At 41.6% G+C, this 19,638-nt stretch overlaps 1 protein-coding gene across 49 annotated transcripts in view; it reads right to left on the bottom strand.

Moving 5' to 3' along the window:
- Dock10 (dedicator of cytokinesis 10) overlaps positions 1-19,638 on the bottom strand; it is a 257,968-nt gene that overhangs the window by 96,808 nt on the left and 141,522 nt on the right. For all 49 annotated transcript variants that reach the window (XR_015628577.1, XR_015628576.1, XR_015628575.1 and 46 more), the window contains exons 4-8: positions 15,086-15,168; positions 9,167-9,239; positions 8,772-8,894; positions 8,394-8,528; positions 2,191-2,374 (exon numbers count right to left, since the gene is read on the bottom strand). Coding sequence is in view for 41 of the 49 variants with exons in the window: in XM_087565510.1 (XP_087421636.1) it covers positions 2,191-2,374; positions 8,394-8,528; positions 8,772-8,894; positions 9,167-9,239; positions 15,086-15,168 (598 nt within the window). In the remaining 8 variants the exon portion in view is untranslated. The remainder of the gene's footprint in view (positions 1-2,190; positions 2,375-8,393; positions 8,529-8,771; positions 8,895-9,166; positions 9,240-15,085; positions 15,169-19,638) is intronic.

Below are 19,638 nucleotides of genomic sequence, written 5' to 3' on the forward strand. Positions count from 1 at the left end.
AGGGAAGTAGACAAAACAGCATAAAGGGTTGATATCTGCCCAGCTCTAGTGCTTTTAAGCTTATTACAAATATAAAAGGTTTTGTGTCTTTTTATTTATGTAAGAAGTATAGGGCCTAAGTGGGGCAATCCCTGCCCAATGATACTTACAACATGTGTAGGCCAGAGGACAATGTCCATTGTCGTCCTCAGTTGCTCCCATCTTATATTTTTATAGATCAATTTTTTAATTGGCCAATTTCAGATATGTATGTAATATGTTCTGATTATCCTTGCCTACTCTCTCTCATCCTGTCCAGCTGCTACCATACCACCATTCTCAGTCCCTTTCTCTGATTCATGAAGTTTGTCTTGTCCTCCACTTAGCTTAAACAGTTAAAGATCTGTATGACCATTAAACCTCAAGTATCCGTTAGTGACTTCCCACCTTAGGTCATGCGATAGGTTCTCTCACTGAACCCTGAGCTCACTGAGAAGGACAGACTAGAGAAGCCCCAGGGATGGTCCTGTCTTGGCCTCCTAGCACCAGGGTTTGTAAGTGTACACTGTTGAGCCCTTATTTTCACATGGGTACTGAGATCTGAACTCAGATCCTCATGCTTGTATGCCAAGTACTTTAGTGACTGAACCAATCTTCCAGGTTTATTTTCTTTTTTTTTTTTTTGGTTCTTTTTTTCGGAGCTGGGGACCGAACCCAGGGCCTTGCGCTTCCTAGGCAAGCGCTCTACCACTGAGCTAAATCCCCAACCCCAGGTTTATTTTCTTTTTTTTTTTTTTTTTTTTAATTTTTTAATCTTTATTAACTTGAGTATTTCTTATTTACATTTAAATTGTAATTCCCCTTCCTGGTTTCTGGGCCAACATCCCCCTAACCCCTTCCCCTCCCCTTCTACATGGGCTTCCCCTCCCCATCCTCCCCCCATTAACGCCCTCCCCCCAACAATCCCGTTCACTGGGGGTTCAGTCTTGGCAGAACCCAGGGCTTCCCCTTCCACTGGTGCTCTTACTAGGCTATTCATTGCTACCTATGCAGTTGGAGCCCAGGGTCAGTCCATGTATAGTCTTTAGGTAGTGGCTTAGTCCCTGGAAGCTCTGATTGGTTGACATTGTTGTTCATATGGGGTCTCGAGCCCCTTCAAGCTCTTCCAGTCCTTTTTCTGATTCCTTCAATGGGGTTCCCATTCTCAGTTCAGTGGTTTGCTGTTGGCATTCGCCTATGTATTTGCTGTATTCTGGGTGTGTCTCTCAGGAGAGATCTACATCCGGTTCCTGTCGGCCTGCACTTCTTTGCTTCATCCATCTTGTCTAATTGGATGGCTGTATATGTATGGGACTCATGTGGGGCAGGCTCTGAATGGGTGTTCCTTCTGCCTCTGTTCTAAACTTTGCCTCCCTATTCCCTGCCAAGGGTATTCTTGTTCCCCTTTTAAAGAAGGAGTGAAGCATTCCCATTTTGGTCATCCTTCTTGAGTTTCATGTGTTTTGTGCATCTAGGGTAATTCAAGCATTTGGGCTAATAGCCACTTATCAGTGAGTGCATACCATGTGTGTTTTTCTGTGATTGGGTTACCTCACTCAGGATGATATTTCCCAGTTTCATCCATTTGCCTATGAATTTCATAAAGTCATTGTTTTTGATAGCTGAGTAATATTCCATTGTGTAGATGTACCACATTTTCTGTATCCATTCCTCTGTTGAAGGGCATCTGGGTTCTTTCCAGGTTTATTTTCTTATGCAAACATTATGACATGTGATATTGGAACTTTCACATATCAGCTGACCTCAAGACTATCAAAACTACATGAATAAAAGATGCCTTGTAGCTAAGAGGAAGTGACTCATGTTTGTTCTTACAGATAATATGTTTCATTTATGAAATGTAACATAAGGCCCAAATTCAAATGTACCTTCTATAAGATATTCCCATCAGAAATGTGTATAATTTTTGAGTTATTGGAATATGAGATCCAACTTCGTTGGGTGATGGCCTCTAGTCCCTTCCAGTCAATTCAAAACTGTACCATTGTATAGCAATTGTGATGATCCAGTGAAAGTAAAGATCTGGGGCCAATTTCTTAGAGCAGGTAGCTCAAGAATGTCTGAGTCCAGCTTGACCCGTCCCATAGCTACCAACTGTCCAGGTGAAATAACCATTAGCCAAAGAAGGGAGAGGATGGCCTAAGGTCCTACCTAGCCCCAGCTCGGCAAGCTCTGCACTCTTCCTTCCCTGGAGTGGGCCCTCAGGACTGATCTGCAGGATGCGGTTAAGGGTGTGGATCCACTCGTCCATGTCTGACTCTGTTTCAGCTGCCAGCACGAAATAGGTCAGGTCGTTCATTTTCAATTCAAAAGCATATTTCCTCAGCCTGTTATTCTGTGGCACAAAGAGAAAGAACTTTATAGTAAGCCATGAGACAGAGAGACACTAATGTGGTCTTGGGATTCCAGAGTTTCCATCTAGGCAGGCGGTGAAAACAAAAACCTTACAGAACACAGCAGAACTTTAGAGGAGTTCAATCATTTGGATTATCATTTTACTTTTAAAGAACTTTTTTATACTGAAAATAGTTTATGTCCGTTTTTGTTGATTGGATGACATTTTGACTCAAACCTTTTCTTCTTAGGCCCAAGAGTGAGTATCCTGGAGCCTTCTTCAGATAACTCCTTTGAGATGCCACTTTCATTTTGTCTCCTAAATTCTTTCTGCTACTCATACTAGTACGTCTTCTGACCCCCATTACGCTCTGGAGACAGCAAATGCCACACTGCTAACAACAAGCTACACCATGTCTTGGGACCCTAGGGACATTTCTTACTTTGCACCTTACTCTATCTTTTAGCATTCTTGGCATGTCAGTCATTACTACATTAAAATAGATAAAATAAATTAGTAAAATAGATACATTAAAGTAGAATACCCCTGATTCCCTGGACCCTCGCTATACCTGACTTTCTTTCCATCTGCCAGTCTCCGCCTATTTCCATACTCCGATGGCTCGTCCCTCTTGCCATTTCTCCAAATAAAACTGGCTTTGCTTAAAATTCTTTTCTCTCATTTAGTCTAAAGGCTCCGAAGATCATCCATACACAACAATGCCAAGCCAAGCTGCTCACTCTTTTTAATTGGACATCTCTACATTGTATTTGTTGACCAACCAAGGAGGCCTTGCTGTGGTTCCCTGAGTTGCTCATGTAATATCACGCTGGTTGAAATGAACCCCCTCCCAAGAGTATTCTCCAAACACAATGAGCAGGCATTTACTCCTCATGTGCTGTCGTGACTAATATCCTCCTTTTGAATCTTCATTGAAAACATTATTCAGTTTCCACTCTTAGAATATGGAATTAACCATTTTCGATCTCTGGAGTATGTAAAATGAAGTACAGACCTCATTCTTTTTAAAAATCTTCCTTGACCAACATACATATCCTTAAAATATACTTTTGTGAGGGTTTGCGTAGTTTAGCTGGATACTGGTTCTTGTAACAGTTCATACAGGGATCAAAACAGATATAGCTTACAAAGGAAGTGAAGTAAATTAACTTTTAAAACTGATTTTACTGGGAAAATTGTGAAGGTATATGTGATTGAAGGAATGGCCAAATAAATGGCGGAAAAATGGAATATTTTGTTGTGAATAAAGTTAAGATTTATAAAAGGAAGGACATGGAGAAAGAAAGCACACACAGGAAGAGGTGTGAGTTTTATGTATTTTAACCACAGATGAGAAATGTAAATTCAAAATGGAATCAGTCCTGAGTAATGGCATAGGATTCTAATGACAGTGAAAAGCCATAGAGAAAAGGGTCCTGTTTCACTTCTGTATCTGGGATCCTACTGTCACCTGTTCAGCTGAGCTGGGTGACCTCTGTCACTGTCACACACTTCAGAGGTTTTCATGATACAGAGAGTCACAGCTTTTCTATGTATGAGAGAACATACAGTGAGGTAACACATGAGCCTTGAGACAATGTAAACTCCAGAAGTGAAGACAGAAGAGCTGGCAATAAAACAGATGAAAGGTAAGACTGCTTCCTAACGTGAGCCTATGCTATTTTGTTGTGTCTTCCCAGGAGCTCATTGCTTCTCTGTGTCACTGTCAAGGGCTATGCTTGCTTCAAAATGACTGACTCACTCACACGCCCGACTCTCTAACAGTTCACAAGTCCCGAGTGCAGAAACTAACTTTTTACCTTTGGCATTCGGAGCGCTGATTGACGGTATACTGCCACAGAAGAGGGGTTCGCTATGTTGGTGCTCTATACCGGGCAAAGCTACGCTTGGTCTCTGCACTTGCAGAATGGGGGAGATAAATGTTAATCAGCTAGCCCTGGACATATAAAATTGGAAGATCAACATACTTAAAGTTTGTATGAACATTTTGAAAAAGAGATACTAAATTCTTTAAGGGCACAGAATAGAAAGTGAGCAGCAGCAAACTTAGTATAGAAATTTAGTATCCAGGGAGTTTAGGAATGCCAATGCTCTAGATTCCCTACTTGGGATGGATGGCAGACTCTCTCCATCCAATCTGACACACCCTTCTGGTAAATTGTGGTGCGGGACGGTCTCTAGGACTGCCTGAGACTGATGGAACAGGACTCTGTAGGCAAAGACAATGGGGCTGAAAGTGGGTTTCCTATTGCTCCACATGTCAAGAGGAATAGAACTGGACACTCAGGAAAGAAGTAGGGGTATCCAGAGTGGGGGCCATAACTTCTGCTTGGATCCTGTCTCCATCAAAGTATAGCACAATGCACACAGATCCTCACGTTATTTGGAAATTCGATACTGAGGAATCTGCTGTCCCTCACCCGAGGCTGGAAATAGCATGGGCTACCTGTGAAACTACCTCAGCTCTTCCTCTGGGTCTGAATTAAAAGTGGATCCACCTGCCATGGGCTTTGAAATCCAGTTTTAGAAGTAAGACTTGACTTCCTAAATTGCATTTGTACTTCAGATGAATTGACTATGGTTGCCAAAGTTTTAATAATTCAAAAGCATCATTAAAATACATATCTTTAAAAAATTCAGCAAAGCACAATAAGCTCTTGCTTCTCAAATGGGATATGGATACACGAAATGGGCATTGGGCTTGCGATTCTGAGGGAGACAGAGCTGCTTACAGTGGACATCAGTTTATGGCAGAGTTGGTGGTGATGCTGGGGGCATTTCTAGGGGCGATGCTGGGGCTTTCAGCCACTAGCACTGTTGAGATGGAACCTCAGACTTATGGGATCCCTGAACCATTTTCTTTCATGTTGGCTAGACCTGAAATGTGGAGGTGAATGGATGGCTATGCGGATAAGCAAGTAAGTGAATGACTGAAGGACCAAGATTGGGTAATCCCAACATAAGTATTCCTTAGTCCCAGGATAAAAGTGAGCCAGCAATCTGTTTTAGATTGGCCAATAATGAAGACATAATACTGTTTATTGATAGTCTAAAAAGAAAAAGCATGGTGAGGATTTTGTTTGTTTGCTAGCATGACTCAAAAACCTGAAAATCACAAACATCATTTACTATTTCTGAGGAAGAATTGACATTTTCCTCTCCTTGGAGTCACCCTTGTAATGTATGTTTTATAATTCCAATAATTTTTCATGGGAAAAATAATGGTATAGATTGAGTACAAATGAGGTGAGCTAAAATGCTATATTCACTAAAGGGTTTATAAACTTGAACTCCCAAAAGATCTTAGAAGTCAGGTAGCACTTACCGAGGCAAAGACTTTGTCTTATTTTTTTAAAATTTCTTTTTATTCAAGAGAAACTGGCAAAGATCCCTGACAAAACAGATCTGACTCATCCTAGTTATTCATTTGCTTTTGTGTACGTGTGATTCATCCTCAGGCACAAAATGTGCCCAAGAGCTTACTAGAGTGTTGGTTAAAATTTGCATGATCTCTTCTGAAATTTCCTTCCTAGGTGTAAAAAGGTGTAACTCAGGGAGAGCTGTGATATAAGAACTGGGGCTACCCCAAGGTGACAATGTCCCTGATCTGTATGTCCCCTCAAAGAGATTGACCTCAAAGAACTGGAGACCCATCCTTTCGTAAAGGGAAATGATAGTGTGAAAAGTCTTGATTTTTCAGTTCAGGGACCTATTGATGGACTCTTTAAAGGACACCCGTGTAAAATCCATCTTGCAGAATCCTAAAGACCTGGGTACTTTGTAGATTCTTCTATGCTGTGACTCCAGAAGAAGATCTCAGAAAGGTGACGTGTGTGAAGATTAGCTTTGAGAAGTTCTATGTAAGAGTTATCATTCTTCTGCATGTCTAGAACCTGCCAGAAGCTGTCATTCATATCGCCATTGGTCCTCTAGGGATGCTGAATGACAGCAGCCACATCGCGCTGACGGAAGCAATCCTGTTACTCTTAGCTCTGTCTCTGACTTTGACCTTCAGCAGGGAAATGTTTCCCATGCTTCAACACTGTCCTAAGCATAATACAGTCACTAAAGTACTGAAAAAAAAATGAATGAATTAGGGACTAAAGATATGGATTAATTTACATAATTAGGGATCAGTTTGAGGAATGCAAGTCACGTTTTACTAGGAGACTTTTCTACAGTAAGGTGCCTTTCTTCTAAAGGTGTGAACTGTAAGCGGGGCAATCAGTGAAGTGGGGTGAGGACACACAGTCATGTAGATCTTTCTGAAGTCTTCACACATTTACTTCAGTTTAATGTATGGGAATCCCGAGCTTAGAGGCCGAGTGAGCATCTCAGGGCTCAGGATGTCCTCAGCAAAGTAGGATCGGACGGCTGACCAGAACGGACCCTAAGCTTCCGCTTGCTCTTTCAGGCTCTTCCTAAGACAATGCTTTAAAAGGGGATGAAACCAAACCTAAGTTCGAGGTGCTAAAAACCAGGCACTTAGGACAGACAGATCAGAACATACAGTAGCGGAGTGTGGAAATGGCATTCAATATAAACTGCCCCCCTGCGAGCTTAATATATAAAGAAAGACTACGACAGAACTTTTTAGAAATAATGATGCACTTACAGAGAAAACAAAGGGAAAACATTACAATTCAGCTCAGCACAATTATAAAATGTAATCAACGATCTCTGAAGTATTGTTAAAAGATTAGCTACAGATTTCAAGGCCAAAGAGCCTCCTTTGAGCGGCCAACAATAGACAGCCATAGCCTCTCCCCATTAGGATCCTCATAGCCCTTTCGATGTGGAAAGTTGGCTTCTGTCTAAAATGCAGTGAGCTTTCCCTTCTAGCAGGGCTCTGAGCAACACCTAATTAATTCTTAAAGTTCAGCCTTATTACTTCCTGGAGGAGTTCCAGACTTTAACTGATGAAGCGTCCCGAAATAGTGTCAGCCTGAGAGGCTGCAGACAACACTATTGTGTAGCTACGGATCTTAGTACCTTCTGTAGTTCAGGATGGAAACTCAGCTATGACAATATAGGCTGTGTGAGCGTCTGGAGTGCGCTTAATACAAAAATATCTCGATGGTCCAGAGTCTTACTTGTAAAATTTGAGGACTGATTGCTACAATACTTAATTGCTTCAACTTTTAAGTTAGAAAAAAACCTCAGATTTTTATGAGTTCTTTTAAAAAAAAGAAAGGGCATCCAATGTCCATACACTGGGAGACAACTACAGAATTACTCTCCTCTACTTGCCACATGCAATACTAAGGACAATAATTTGAAGATCGAGAGCTTCCAGAACATGTCTCATCTGTAAACTCTTGTCAACCAAATCTGTGACCTTGAAGAAAATCTCTACTTCAAAGACAGATGATGCGTGTGCACGGGGAATTTATTACCTGGTAATAAGGGGAGATGGTTTATAAAACATATATGTCAAGCTATGTGAATGACATGGCTTCCTCATGGATTTTATTAGCTCAGTGGCTTTCTAGGCTGAAGACTGACTAAGGGTCATTTTATTCTCGTGTTTGAAGAGATAGCCTGGTCTTGCTTTTACCTCAGGATTCAATGCTTACCACCCCACACATCCTTTATTACATAGTCTCTTTTTGTTTTAATTATTTTCGTATCCCTTCAAAGAATGCCTCTTTTCAAATATCAATATTCCTTTTCAGTATCATAATATACATTTTGTCTGTCCTTCTACTTACCTCTTTTTGTTGTTTTTCAGGGAAAAATACCAATAATAGTAACATTAGCGTCATCATTATCAACAACACTAAAACCCAATCGATTCCACTGTTCCTTTGTTTCTTTGCTTATTTCTTTATTTTTTCTCTATGAAAAGTAAGTTTAGAGGAAGTATGGATCTAGACTGTGTGACTTTTGAGCAAGTCCCAGAGTCTAGAATAGCTCTTGACTTATACGGACATATTCTAAGTGTTCGCTATATGATAACAAAAATAAAACCGCCGGGGGGGGGGTGATTTTCACTCACCTGCACCACGCCTGTGCAGGAATCCAAAAAGATGCAGCCCTTGGGCTCTTTGGATATCTTCTCGTCTTTGTAAAAGTTCATGATGTAGGAGTTGTCAGGCAACTGGGTCAGCTGGAAGTAGCGCTTTTTGAATGACTAAAGAGAAGACAGAAGGAGCGAGTTTGAATTCCATTTCACTGCTACTCAAGGAAATGACAAGGCTTCAAATTAATTTCATCAGCAGGGCATTGCACTTAGAGCAGAGGCGCTCTGACTTCTGCATAAATAAAATGTTATGGAAAACATAAACGTCACGTAATGGCTCCTCTCCAGGCTGTGCCTTGAGAAGGAGTGTGCAGAAAGGTGACAGATCCGGGATTAGTTTTGAGGTGTCCTTACCCGGACAGTGACGGTATTGTTCACAGTGCTGTTAAAATTCCCCTTGTAGAGCCAGCCAGACTTGAACACACCAGTTCCTCCAGCGCCCCCTCCGCCCTTGGATGATGAGTGGGATGTGGTGTCCTGAAACAAAAGCCGTCATTAGCATGGCAGCCAAGCCTTGTGGAGCCCGGATCTTAGACACTGCACTTAAGAAAAAAAACGAGACTTCTCTTCCTCTTTGACTCATCCATAATAATCATGTTCTGTGTCAAAACAAACATGATTCATTTTGCCTAAAAGCCCCAACACAACCGGCTCCTGCAGCTCACCAGAAAAAGACTGCAAAGAAGCCAGTGCTGACAGGAACTAATTGCCCTCATGTTTAAAACCTGTTCCTTGCGACAATCACTTACTTCATCCTTATCAGCGTCTTCATGGTCAACCTCAAAGGAATGTGAAGGAAGTTTCTCTGGCTTGTGTTCTGCTCTGATATTTGAAAAAGAAGAGAGAGAGGGGTTAAAAAAGTCTGGTTTGTCATTTGACATCTTGCTTTTGTTTTCTGCTGTTCCTGAGATCACAATGACTCTATTAACATTGTTTCGGTTTTTGTAGGCTTTGCAACCTTAAAATCTGGGGGTTCTTTTTCTCTGGGAAGTGTTAACATTCCCTTTAAGACACTGTATCTTATCTCTACTAAGTGCATATTTCAAATCCAGGAGTTAAAAACTGATGAAGATTTGCACATATCTTTTTGTATTGAATGAGATCAAAGAGGGTGGATGTAAATCTTAAGTGTTTTGTCCCCTCGTCTCCGTTCTGAAGCAGGATAGTAAGCGATGTCACTTTTATGAGCCTTTCTGGGTCACCTGTATGTAATACAGCCACTGTCACCTTATGGTTGAACAAGCAGCCTCAGACATGAAAGGACTTGATTGCCCAGAGGCAACCTATGTTTTGGCTTTCAGGTCATGTCATGCAGTAGCCACTCAGAAGCCCATTTGAACGGAGTAATGGCGGCTGCACATGCTGTGTGCACCCTTTGGCATCATGGACATTTTAGATTCGGCTGTGGCATGATCGGACATTCCAGAGGAGCAGGCAGGCACACATGGATTTGTATGTGCAGAATAAAGTAAGTCTGAAGTAAGTTTTCCTTGGCTCAAGTCTGTCTCATAATGAATGGCTGGAAGAACCCAGACTCTCCACTCAAAGTTTTAAGTTTTTGATTGCCAGCCCTTTGCCACCTTTTAAGGCATAAAAATCTCACATGCAGAGATCCCATTTTATATTTTCAGATGACATATCATGTAGAATTTGAATCATACTATGAAAAAAAACCAGAGGTGAATATGTTAATCCCATCACAGATCCCTTCCTGAGTTAACAATGTTCTGAAAATAAAGGGAGAGGGCTAAAGGCTCCCACACTTAAGTTCCTCCTGTGCATCCACAGGACATTACCTAATGGATGTAAAGTGCTCTTTTATTCTCCCTCTGAAGACAACACAGGGCCTTCTTCCCAGTGCACTACCGGAAGTTGTAGCACAGAAGACAATCCCATTCATTGTTAAGCACTGACCATGTCTTAATAGATTCTCAAAACTTAGAAGACATTTACGTCCATCACTATTACCCACACCCCCACCATTTCCATTACCCGGTCCTGAAAGTTGCTGTGGTAAACACAGGACATGAGGCTGAGGGCTACAGATGAAGTGTACTGATTTCCTTCTCTACTGCTTTGTCTGTGGTCTTCATAAAATCTCAAGACCTGCTGCTCAGTACTTGGATACGGTGAGAGTCTTTCTCAGCAGTAGAAGCGGGGAAGAAGAGCTGTATGTAGTAAGCATTATTAGGAGATTCCCCACTGGACCATATCCTGGCCCAAGGGGATAAAGTGCTTGTTGTGCAAGTGTGAGGATCTGAATTCCAAACCCCTGCACCCATGTAAAAGTCAGCTGTGCTTGTGTATGACTGTTACCTCAGTACCGGTAGAGGTGGGTGAGAGATAGGAAGTTCTTAGGTGCTACTGCCGGTGACTATAGATAAAATGTGAGCCCCAGGTTCAATGATCAAGCCTGTCTCAGAAAATAGGGCTGAAATGGCAGAATAATACACCTGATGTTGACACTGTGGAGACTCCATTGCTTAGAAAAGAATGCCCCTGCTGCCCTTCCCCATGGAGATTACCTCCTTTTGAAGTCTGGTATTTAAAACACATCTGTTAATACATATAACATTTATTTAAAAACCCAAATTAATTCATATAAAACCCCAATAACATATAATAGGCCATTCTTTACCCACAGTTTATTGATTGACAATTGGAAGATACTTAAAAATATAGACAGAAGTTTAGTATTTAAACTTAAAGTCTCATAGATTATTGCTCTTTGCCTAACAACAGATGTGTGGGGCTTCAGTCTAGTCTAATTTTGATATTTCACAGAGAAAAATGAAGAGCCCAAGGGCTACTTATATAAGCATACCAAAGAGATAGGACTGGAGGATGTCTCTGAAATGACTTTATCAGGAAAGATGACTTCAAACCACCACTGAAAACACTAAGAGTATAGAATCTTTCTCTTTCTTCTTTATAGAGCTTCAGATACATTCCAACTCATCTGTGCAAATTGTCACAATGACGTTAACTTGCTCTAACCCTTTTGGTCACGGTCACCTTCCTGGGAAGTCATAGTAAGCAGTCTTCACCAGCATTACCTTCAGACCACTGGGAAGTACTTCCTACCACACTCCATTTTTCTGTATTAGCATATTATACCCCTTGAAAAAAGGAATCGGTCCTTTCACAGTTTTATTTGATTGACAAGATAAGGTCTTTGAATATACTACTTTTCTCTCTCCCTTCGATGAGAGAGGACATGTCATCTGGGTTTTAGGGACAAGTTTAAATGGCAAGTTGCTGAGCAATTGCTTAGAATGCTTTATCTGAAACATGTGCATTATGGGATTTTTTTAATTGATTAGGTATGGCAGTAAAGAGAGAGTGGAGGAAATTTCCATGTCAAGTCACCACACATGTATTTTTGTAAACTGTAGAGGGAGTGATCTTAAGAGCTATCACCACAAAAATGACGACGTGAAGTGATTCATTTCCTAGTCTGCTCCATTTTTGAATGCATACTTGAAAAGATGCAGGGTTCTTAAGGGTTAAAATTAGCTACACGTGCTTGTAAATTCAAATAGTATGTTTCACCATTTTTTGCTTTTCCATAATTTCATCTCTTAAAATTTTATTTTTGTATCTTAGCAACTTGGAAAAAGAAGTGATCAGTTTAAATTGGTCGCAGACATAGGAGAGTTCTTCTAATCCAGGAGGCATTGAATGTGATTTACTTTTAACAGCCTCATAAGGTCTAAATAAATTAATCTGGTTCCACTACTGACCTAAATATGGATAATCTTTAGGGGGCAGGTCTTGGCTTTGTATAAAATCATTAAAAAATAATTCTACTATGCAATGTTGAAGTGTTCATTATTCTGGGGCATATACTAGGGAATTCTACTCTTTAAGTGATAGAATGTGTTTTATGTGATATAAGAAAAAATAAGATGAAACTTCTGCCTTTGTGGTGAACTTTCCCCTTTTTACTGTTCACTTTCATTTCCTTTAGATAATATCAATGAAATTCTCAACGATATTTCAGTCACTCTCTATTACCATGTGGGAGATACGTCCACTCATGATATGGAAAAGTTAACTTGGCAATCATGCCCAGAATCTCTCCTTAGTGGACATGCTTTCTGCATCTTTTGAATGGAGGGAAAACTCTGTGATCATGGAATATTGTGTTTTCTTCTTTCATGGCATCGTGACTATAATAAGTTAGTATTTGGTAGTGAAAGTGCACCATGTATGTAAGAGAGAGGAAAGAATTTTACTCAAAAGCGGGGGCCAGGCAAGATATTTCATTAGGCAAAACATTTGCTGCTACAGAAGCACAAGGATTGAGGTTTCAATCCCCAGGCCCCTTGTAAATGTTGACAGACATGGTACCCCCCTGCCCTGCAGTCAGAGTTATAGACACGGACAGTGGGTAGATTCTTAGAGCAAGATGGGCAGCAAGAATAGCCACACTGGCAAGCTCTAGATCAACACAGAGACCTTACTGCTATGAGTATAGCAGAAAATAGACAAGGATGACTCCCAACATAAATTTTAGGTCCCTGTGTACACTTAAACACACATAAACATTCATGAGCACTGCACAGACACATGCAAAAATAACAGGAGTTGAATGTAGCTGCCTAGGTCCAATCATCGAATTCATGGTCTTTCAAGCATGGATACAACGTCCAAGTTAGGACTGATTCTCAGAAAGAGAGGGAGTGCAGCTGTTAGGGAGCGATTTGATTTTCAATCTTACCCAGACAAGTGTGTGAGCACCACTCAGCCATCTTGAATGTAACCATTAGCTAAGAGGTCCCAGGCTGTGACAGGACTTTCCCCACAGAAGTTACAAATGACGATCATTAAAGAGTAGTGAGTTTTACAAAATGTTTAGAAATCTGTGGGAGTTAAGGCACAGAGATTTCTTTGAAAAAAAAAAAAGGACTTCCTGTTTTGGCTTGTTCTTCACAGTGAGACAACTTCTGAAGTATTGCTTCTTCTCCTTTCACTTCCATGTCACTTCCCCAAATGAAAGATTTTTTTTTCTTTTTAAAGTGATTTTTAAGATGTTATACCCTGGGGGACATTGCTAAAGACGTCTATCACAGTGAGAATAAAATCTAAGCTCTCCTCCAGGGTTCATAAGGTCCTTCGATCTTGCTCTCCTCCCCTCCAGGCCTCACCCCTCAGCCTCCCAGCCTCTCAGCCTGCTCAAGTGATCATACCAACTTCTGCCTCAGGACCTGTGGGAAGCCTTTTTCCTGAGATTCCAGTACTGGTAGCTACTGTCCCTTGAGATATGGTTCAAATGTCACCTTCTGAGAGCCATTCAAAAATTCCCCTTTTCAGAGTGTGCCTTCAGGAAGGGAGATAGCACTGACAAGTATCCTAGCTTGGAAAGATTTTTCTGGGGACAGAAAATATTGCAAAGTAGAGCTAAATTTTGTACCATGGACTACAAACAAACAAACAAACAAACAAACAAACAAACAAACTTGACCCAGTGTGCATCACTTGAGGAGAGTGTAAGTAGACATTGAACTTCTGGTTATTGTTTTGTTTTTCTGAAGTATTTGTATCAAGTTTGTTTAATGAACCAACAGGATGGGAGGTGAAGTGGGTTTGGCCTAATGTTGTTTGTATTATAATGTTAATTTTGATCCTGGAAAACTGCTTACACAAGTGTCTGCAGTGGCCTTAGTGGCCTCTTCTCCGATTAGGTCTGGGGTAGCAGAGATGAGATAGATTTTAAATATGTTAACTGTGGAATGCCAGAGGGGAGTGTTTGCTAGCTGCGGGAAGGATTAGAAGTGCCCAACCGTGGAGCTAGACAAAGCATATCAAAATTAACTAGTGTGTGTGTGTGTGTGTGTGTGTGTGTGTGTGTGTGTGTGTGTTTGTGTGTTGCTGCTATTGCTAAATTTTAAGCAACTCATCACCATTTGGGAATGTTGTGCATTAAAATAAATAACTCCATAGTATTATGTGCCAGGAATTCAGGATTCAGCAGGGAAATTTCCCACCCTTTGATGGCTTTTATTTTAGTAGGGGAACCAGCTAGTAGATACTTACTGTAGTTCAGGTCATCCTGTGGCTCTGTGTGGAGTGACTCTTGAGGAGAAGCAGAACAAAGTGACCTTCCTAGAGGCTTTATGGTCCCAAGAGTCATGTGGGAAGTTAGGCATTGGGTTTCTGTCTTGTTCTTTTTAGATATATGCCCTTGTGTGAAATTTCTGTGCATGCCTTTGACATCCCACAGTGTAAGTACATAGAGCAATCTAAAGCAGATATAAATACTGTATGGGACTTGGTCAGAAATTCTATGAACCATGTTGGTCTTTCCCAGTGCCACCATCGAAAGGACAGCTCATTAAAGGATGATGCAACAATGGACAAATGCTTACTCTGCAGCGACAAATCAAAATAGAGAAGAGCAGGTCTCATTGCGAACTCAGACTATAAATACATAAGTCTATGATGCTGATTGCAGTGTTCTCCATCTTGACTTACAGAATTTGCAAAGTGGAGCTTGACACAAAATAAACACACTCGTTCCTAAACCATGTTAGAGCACATCACAAAGAGGTGATTTTTACATATGCATGTAAAAGCATATGCAGTCTTTATAATAAACAGATGGTGTGTGTGTGTGTGTGTGTGTGTGTGTGTGTGTGTGTGTGTGTGTGTGTGTGTATTCTTACCTGGGTAACTGTCGAATGTCTCCAGAATATTGTTCATATTTGTAGTTTACCACATACCACTGGGAACTGTAGAATTTACAAGCCTGAAATGAACAGAAAAGACAGTTATAAACGTTGTCATTAAAAGTCGGTTGTGCTGGCAAAATGTTCTCATAATCACAGGCGGGCGTGAAGGTGACCATATTGGCCACTTCAAAGTAGATAAGAGTTCTCTATAATCCTCAGACATCCTCCAGTGTCTCGGAACTCCCTGCAGACTCCTCAAGGAGGAACCATTCAACTCAGTTATTCTGTTTCCCTCCATCGTCAGGAAACGCGACACAGTCATCATTGAGTCAGAGCAGAATGCGGCTCTCAACAAGGAGCAAGTGTAACTTGTCACCTCGCCCATGGTCCTCAGTCCCCAAGGATGTGATCATTTGATTTCAGCCTCTTTTTTTCTCACATTGCTTTAGTCACTGAACTGCTGTTTCTTCTGCTCCTTTACTATCCCACCATTGTTGGCCCAGCCTGAGCTGTTGTTGCAGCTCTCTCTCAAACCCATTCTTTCCCATTACTCTGGGTTTCACAGGATGTTAATAGAAGATCACATAGGATATGTTGAAAATGAAGCTAGTGAATTATGTGTGTTGTGTGCGTATGTCCATGTGTGTACGTGTATACGGAGGCCAGAGATGGATTAGAGTGTGGTCACTCTCTGCCTTTTCTTTTGAGCCTGGGACTCACTGATTAGGCAATCCTAGCATGGCAGTGAGTTTCAGTGGCCCTCTGGTTTCTGCCTGCTTGGCACTGTCTACAGTGTTAGGATTACAAGTGTGTGTCCCCAGGCCTAGAGTTTTATATGGGTACTGAAGACAGGAAGCTAAGTCCCTATACAGTTCTACTGACTGTATCCTCCCACTAAGCCTTGGTTTCATAATTCTTACAGACATAAAATATTTTCCAAACACCTACCTACCATGTAGCTTACTGTAATAACCATGGGTTTGTAATAGAGATTTTACTGTCTCAAACTAGATTCTAAGACCATCCCCCTTTAATTCTAAAATGACAGGATTTTGAGAATTAAGCAGCTGTGTATTAGGATGACAAGTAGATTGTATCTTTTTGCACTAGTGGAAAAAAATTGAGGCAGAAAACATTTATTGACCTATCAGGAATCATGGCCGGTGAGGTTGTCTTTGTAACTGAGGACAAAACAGATGAGATTCATAGATGCTGCAGGAAGGAAAATGAGGTCATGGCTTCTGTCCAGTTAGATGGGAAGGTGGTAAAGTCCACTGCAGACAGGGGAATAAGAAAAGTCAGGGAGCTAGGTGGAAAAGAACCTCCACCCCAGGAGTTCAGGCTCTTTGACGAGGGCTGCTGTGGTCTTTCTGCTCCTTGTCTGGATCCTTGATAACCTTGCTTTAAATGAGACTTTTCAGACAAGGACCCCGTTAAGAGGTCTGAGGTGGGGGACTTCAGCTGTATAAGATAGGTGGGTTAGAGGACCTTATCTATTCTGGATTTCTCTGGCCCTGATTTCTCACAGCCCCATAGCTTTATTTGTTCAGGGAAGTGCCCACAAATGAACTGCCCCTAGTACCAAGCAAGTTAGGCTGGGACAAGGTAGGAGTGGGAGGCTAGCAGGGTGATCACAGCCAATGGAGGCTTTAAAAACAACGCAGATCTCATAGAGGCCAAGAGAACAGGCTGGGAGGAGAGGAGAGAGAAGGGAGATCAGAGGGTTCTAAACTGTAGTTAGTCATAAGTGAAAACTTTTTACATGTCATTATATAATAGTGACCATTTATAACTATATGTAGTGTGATTTCAAAAGGGTAGAAAAAGGATTTTTAATATCACAAAAAGCAAGCAAAATGTGAGGCAACAGATATAGACTCAGATTTGAAATGATACAACATATACATAAAGCATTTCATATACATGCACATTTTGGTTGTTTAAGAAAAAGATCACTTACTGCTTGTATGTGTGTGTGCACACGCACATGTGTGTACCTCTGTGTGTGCACAGACAAGCAGGCTTGCTATAGGACACCTGTGGAGGTTAGAGGATAATTTGGGGGAGTTGGTTCTTTCCTTCTCCTTTTTGAGGCAGGGTCTCTCTTATTTCCTGGCATACTTCAGACTAACTGATCTTTGGGCTTTTGGCTGACTCACCTGTTTCTGTATCCCATCTTGCATTAGGCATGCTGGGGTTACAGATACAAATGGATAGTGCTGCATTTAGCATTTCTAACATCTATCCTTCCTTCCTCCCTCCCTCCCTCCCTCCCTCCCTCCCTCCCTTCCTTCCTTCCTCCCTCCCTCCTTCCCTCCCTTCCTTCCTCCCTCCCTCCCTCCTTCCCTTCTTCCTTCCCTCCTTCCCTCCTTCCTTCCTTCCTTCCTTCCTTCCTTCCTTCCTTCCTTCCTTCCTTCCTTCCAATGTAGGCTCTGAGGCACAGGTTGTACGGCAAATGCACCTATCTACTGGGCCAATTCTCAAGTTCTCTTTACCATTTTTTTAAGTACACAAATAAATAAAAATGTCAACCCTCAGACCTCACCAGAGGAGGCTCTTTGTGGACCTTTGGAATCTTTTGGACATCATTAACAAAGAAGCTCACAGGCAGTGAACCCGCAGAGGGTGTTTTGTGCTCAGACATACCCTCTCCATTCAAGCTCAGAGCCCACAGAGGAGAGGCAGGAAGACTCTAAGACCTAGAGGCCAAGGGAGGCTGACATAGGGTCATCTGGGCATGGCATGGTCTCCACACTCATGAACGCATTCCAGCAGCCATGGTTGGCTGAACAAGACCTGCACAAGAGGAAGCCAGTCAACATTCCAGCATGGAGCTGCATGAGCACACACATCTGACTGAGGAGTTGACAGTTAATGATTTCTGGGGGAAGAAAAGTTGGTTTTTTAAGGGTGTGGCCCCTGGTAGGTCCTCTGAACCCCAGTGGGTGGCCTCACACTCATGAGTATATGGGCAGCAAAGGTTGGACTTGGTGGGTCATGACAAAATAGATCAAAAAGGGAACAAAATGGGGAGAACGTGGCAGAGGCGGATCAGGGAGGGGTTAGGGAGATAAGTAGGGAGGAAATATGATAAAAATGAATTGGGTACATGTAAGAAAAATATATTTTAAGAAGAAAAACAATGTTCTTTTCTCCTCTCAAAGAGGACCCCCAGTAAGACAGGTGAACACAGAGAAGAAAGGGATTTAAGGAGGTCTGAAAGAGTAGGTTGAACATTCAACAGTGACTAACATTAGCTAACATTCAGCAGTGACTTGCCAATCCTAGTCAGATTTGCAAAGTGCAGACAAAGAAAACTGAGCTTTTAATAGGTCCCTTGGCTAAAAAGTCTTTCTTCATCTTAACAAAAAATGCCAAGCATTCAGACAAGGAGCCGAAAGGCCAAGAGCTGAGCCAGGCTGTCTGGACTCCCAGGGGAGTGGGCATTTCTCCTCCCTTATCGTCTCCTTGTTTCCTATCTTATGGCCATTTTCACATGGAACGAAATGTGTTTTGAGATTTTGGTTTGTTTTTCATTTATGTGCATGAGTGTTTTGCTTGGCTGAATATGTGTGCATCATGTATGTCCCTGGTGCCTTTTGAAGGCCAAAGAGGGTATCGGATTTCCTGAAACTTGAAGGACAGAGGGTTGTCATACGTCATGTGGATGCTGGGAGCCAAACTTTGGTCTTCTGTAAGAGCAGTAAGCACTCTTAATAACTGAGTCATTTTTTACAGCCCTGGAAAGGTGCTTTAAAATGGAAAATGTCCCCCACTACCTATTCTTATTCCGCTGGAACATGTTTTATTTTTTCTACTCCAGTTTTTTTCTAGTCTGCTTTTGTGTACATTTGTATAAGGATACTATTTTTATTCAGTTAACATGCTTAAGGATCCCCGTATTTGATTTCTATTTTGTTTTCATTCTTTTTTCCCCCTTTATTGTTTTAATTTTGGTGGCAAGAGGGATTGAACCCAGGGCTCTGAAATGTTAGGCAACCATGATACCACACATCTGCATCTGTAGTCCCTGTACCAGGGCCCCAGATCTTAGTAGTATGTTTGCCCTGAGACTTTAGTACAGCCGGCTCCATGATGAAAGTGCCATTCAGGCTGTGACACTCAGCACATAGACAGCACCACCTACCTGAACTAAAGCAAAGACTTAACCCATCAAATCCAGAGGGAAAGACTACAACTTTTTAGCTTCTGTGGTTCTGCTTCTGACTAACTGCTCTTGTTAGCTGGAGTATGTCAGCCCAGAACATAGTTTTTGTGCTTAAAGGCTCATTCTGAGAAAGGTTCCAGTGTTACACTATGTTCCTGAACACCCAGTATAGATGCTGGCTGACACATAAAGACTGTCTCTTGGCTTCAGCCCATGTCTGAATAGTCTTCTCCGGTGGATATGCCCCAATAGTCCTATTTAGATTTGTTTTCTAAATTTTCCTTTTAGGTGGAATAAGATCTCATGCTATAATAATTCACTAACCCAATTCTCCTAAATCTGAAGATTACCCATTCAGTAATTCATTTAACAAACACTC

Source organism: Rattus norvegicus, chromosome 9 (assembly GCF_021556685.1).
Source record: "Rattus norvegicus strain SHRSP/BbbUtx chromosome 9, alternate assembly SHRSP_T2T, whole genome shotgun sequence".
In the NCBI taxonomy this organism is placed as follows: domain Eukaryota; kingdom Metazoa; phylum Chordata; class Mammalia; order Rodentia; family Muridae; genus Rattus; species Rattus norvegicus.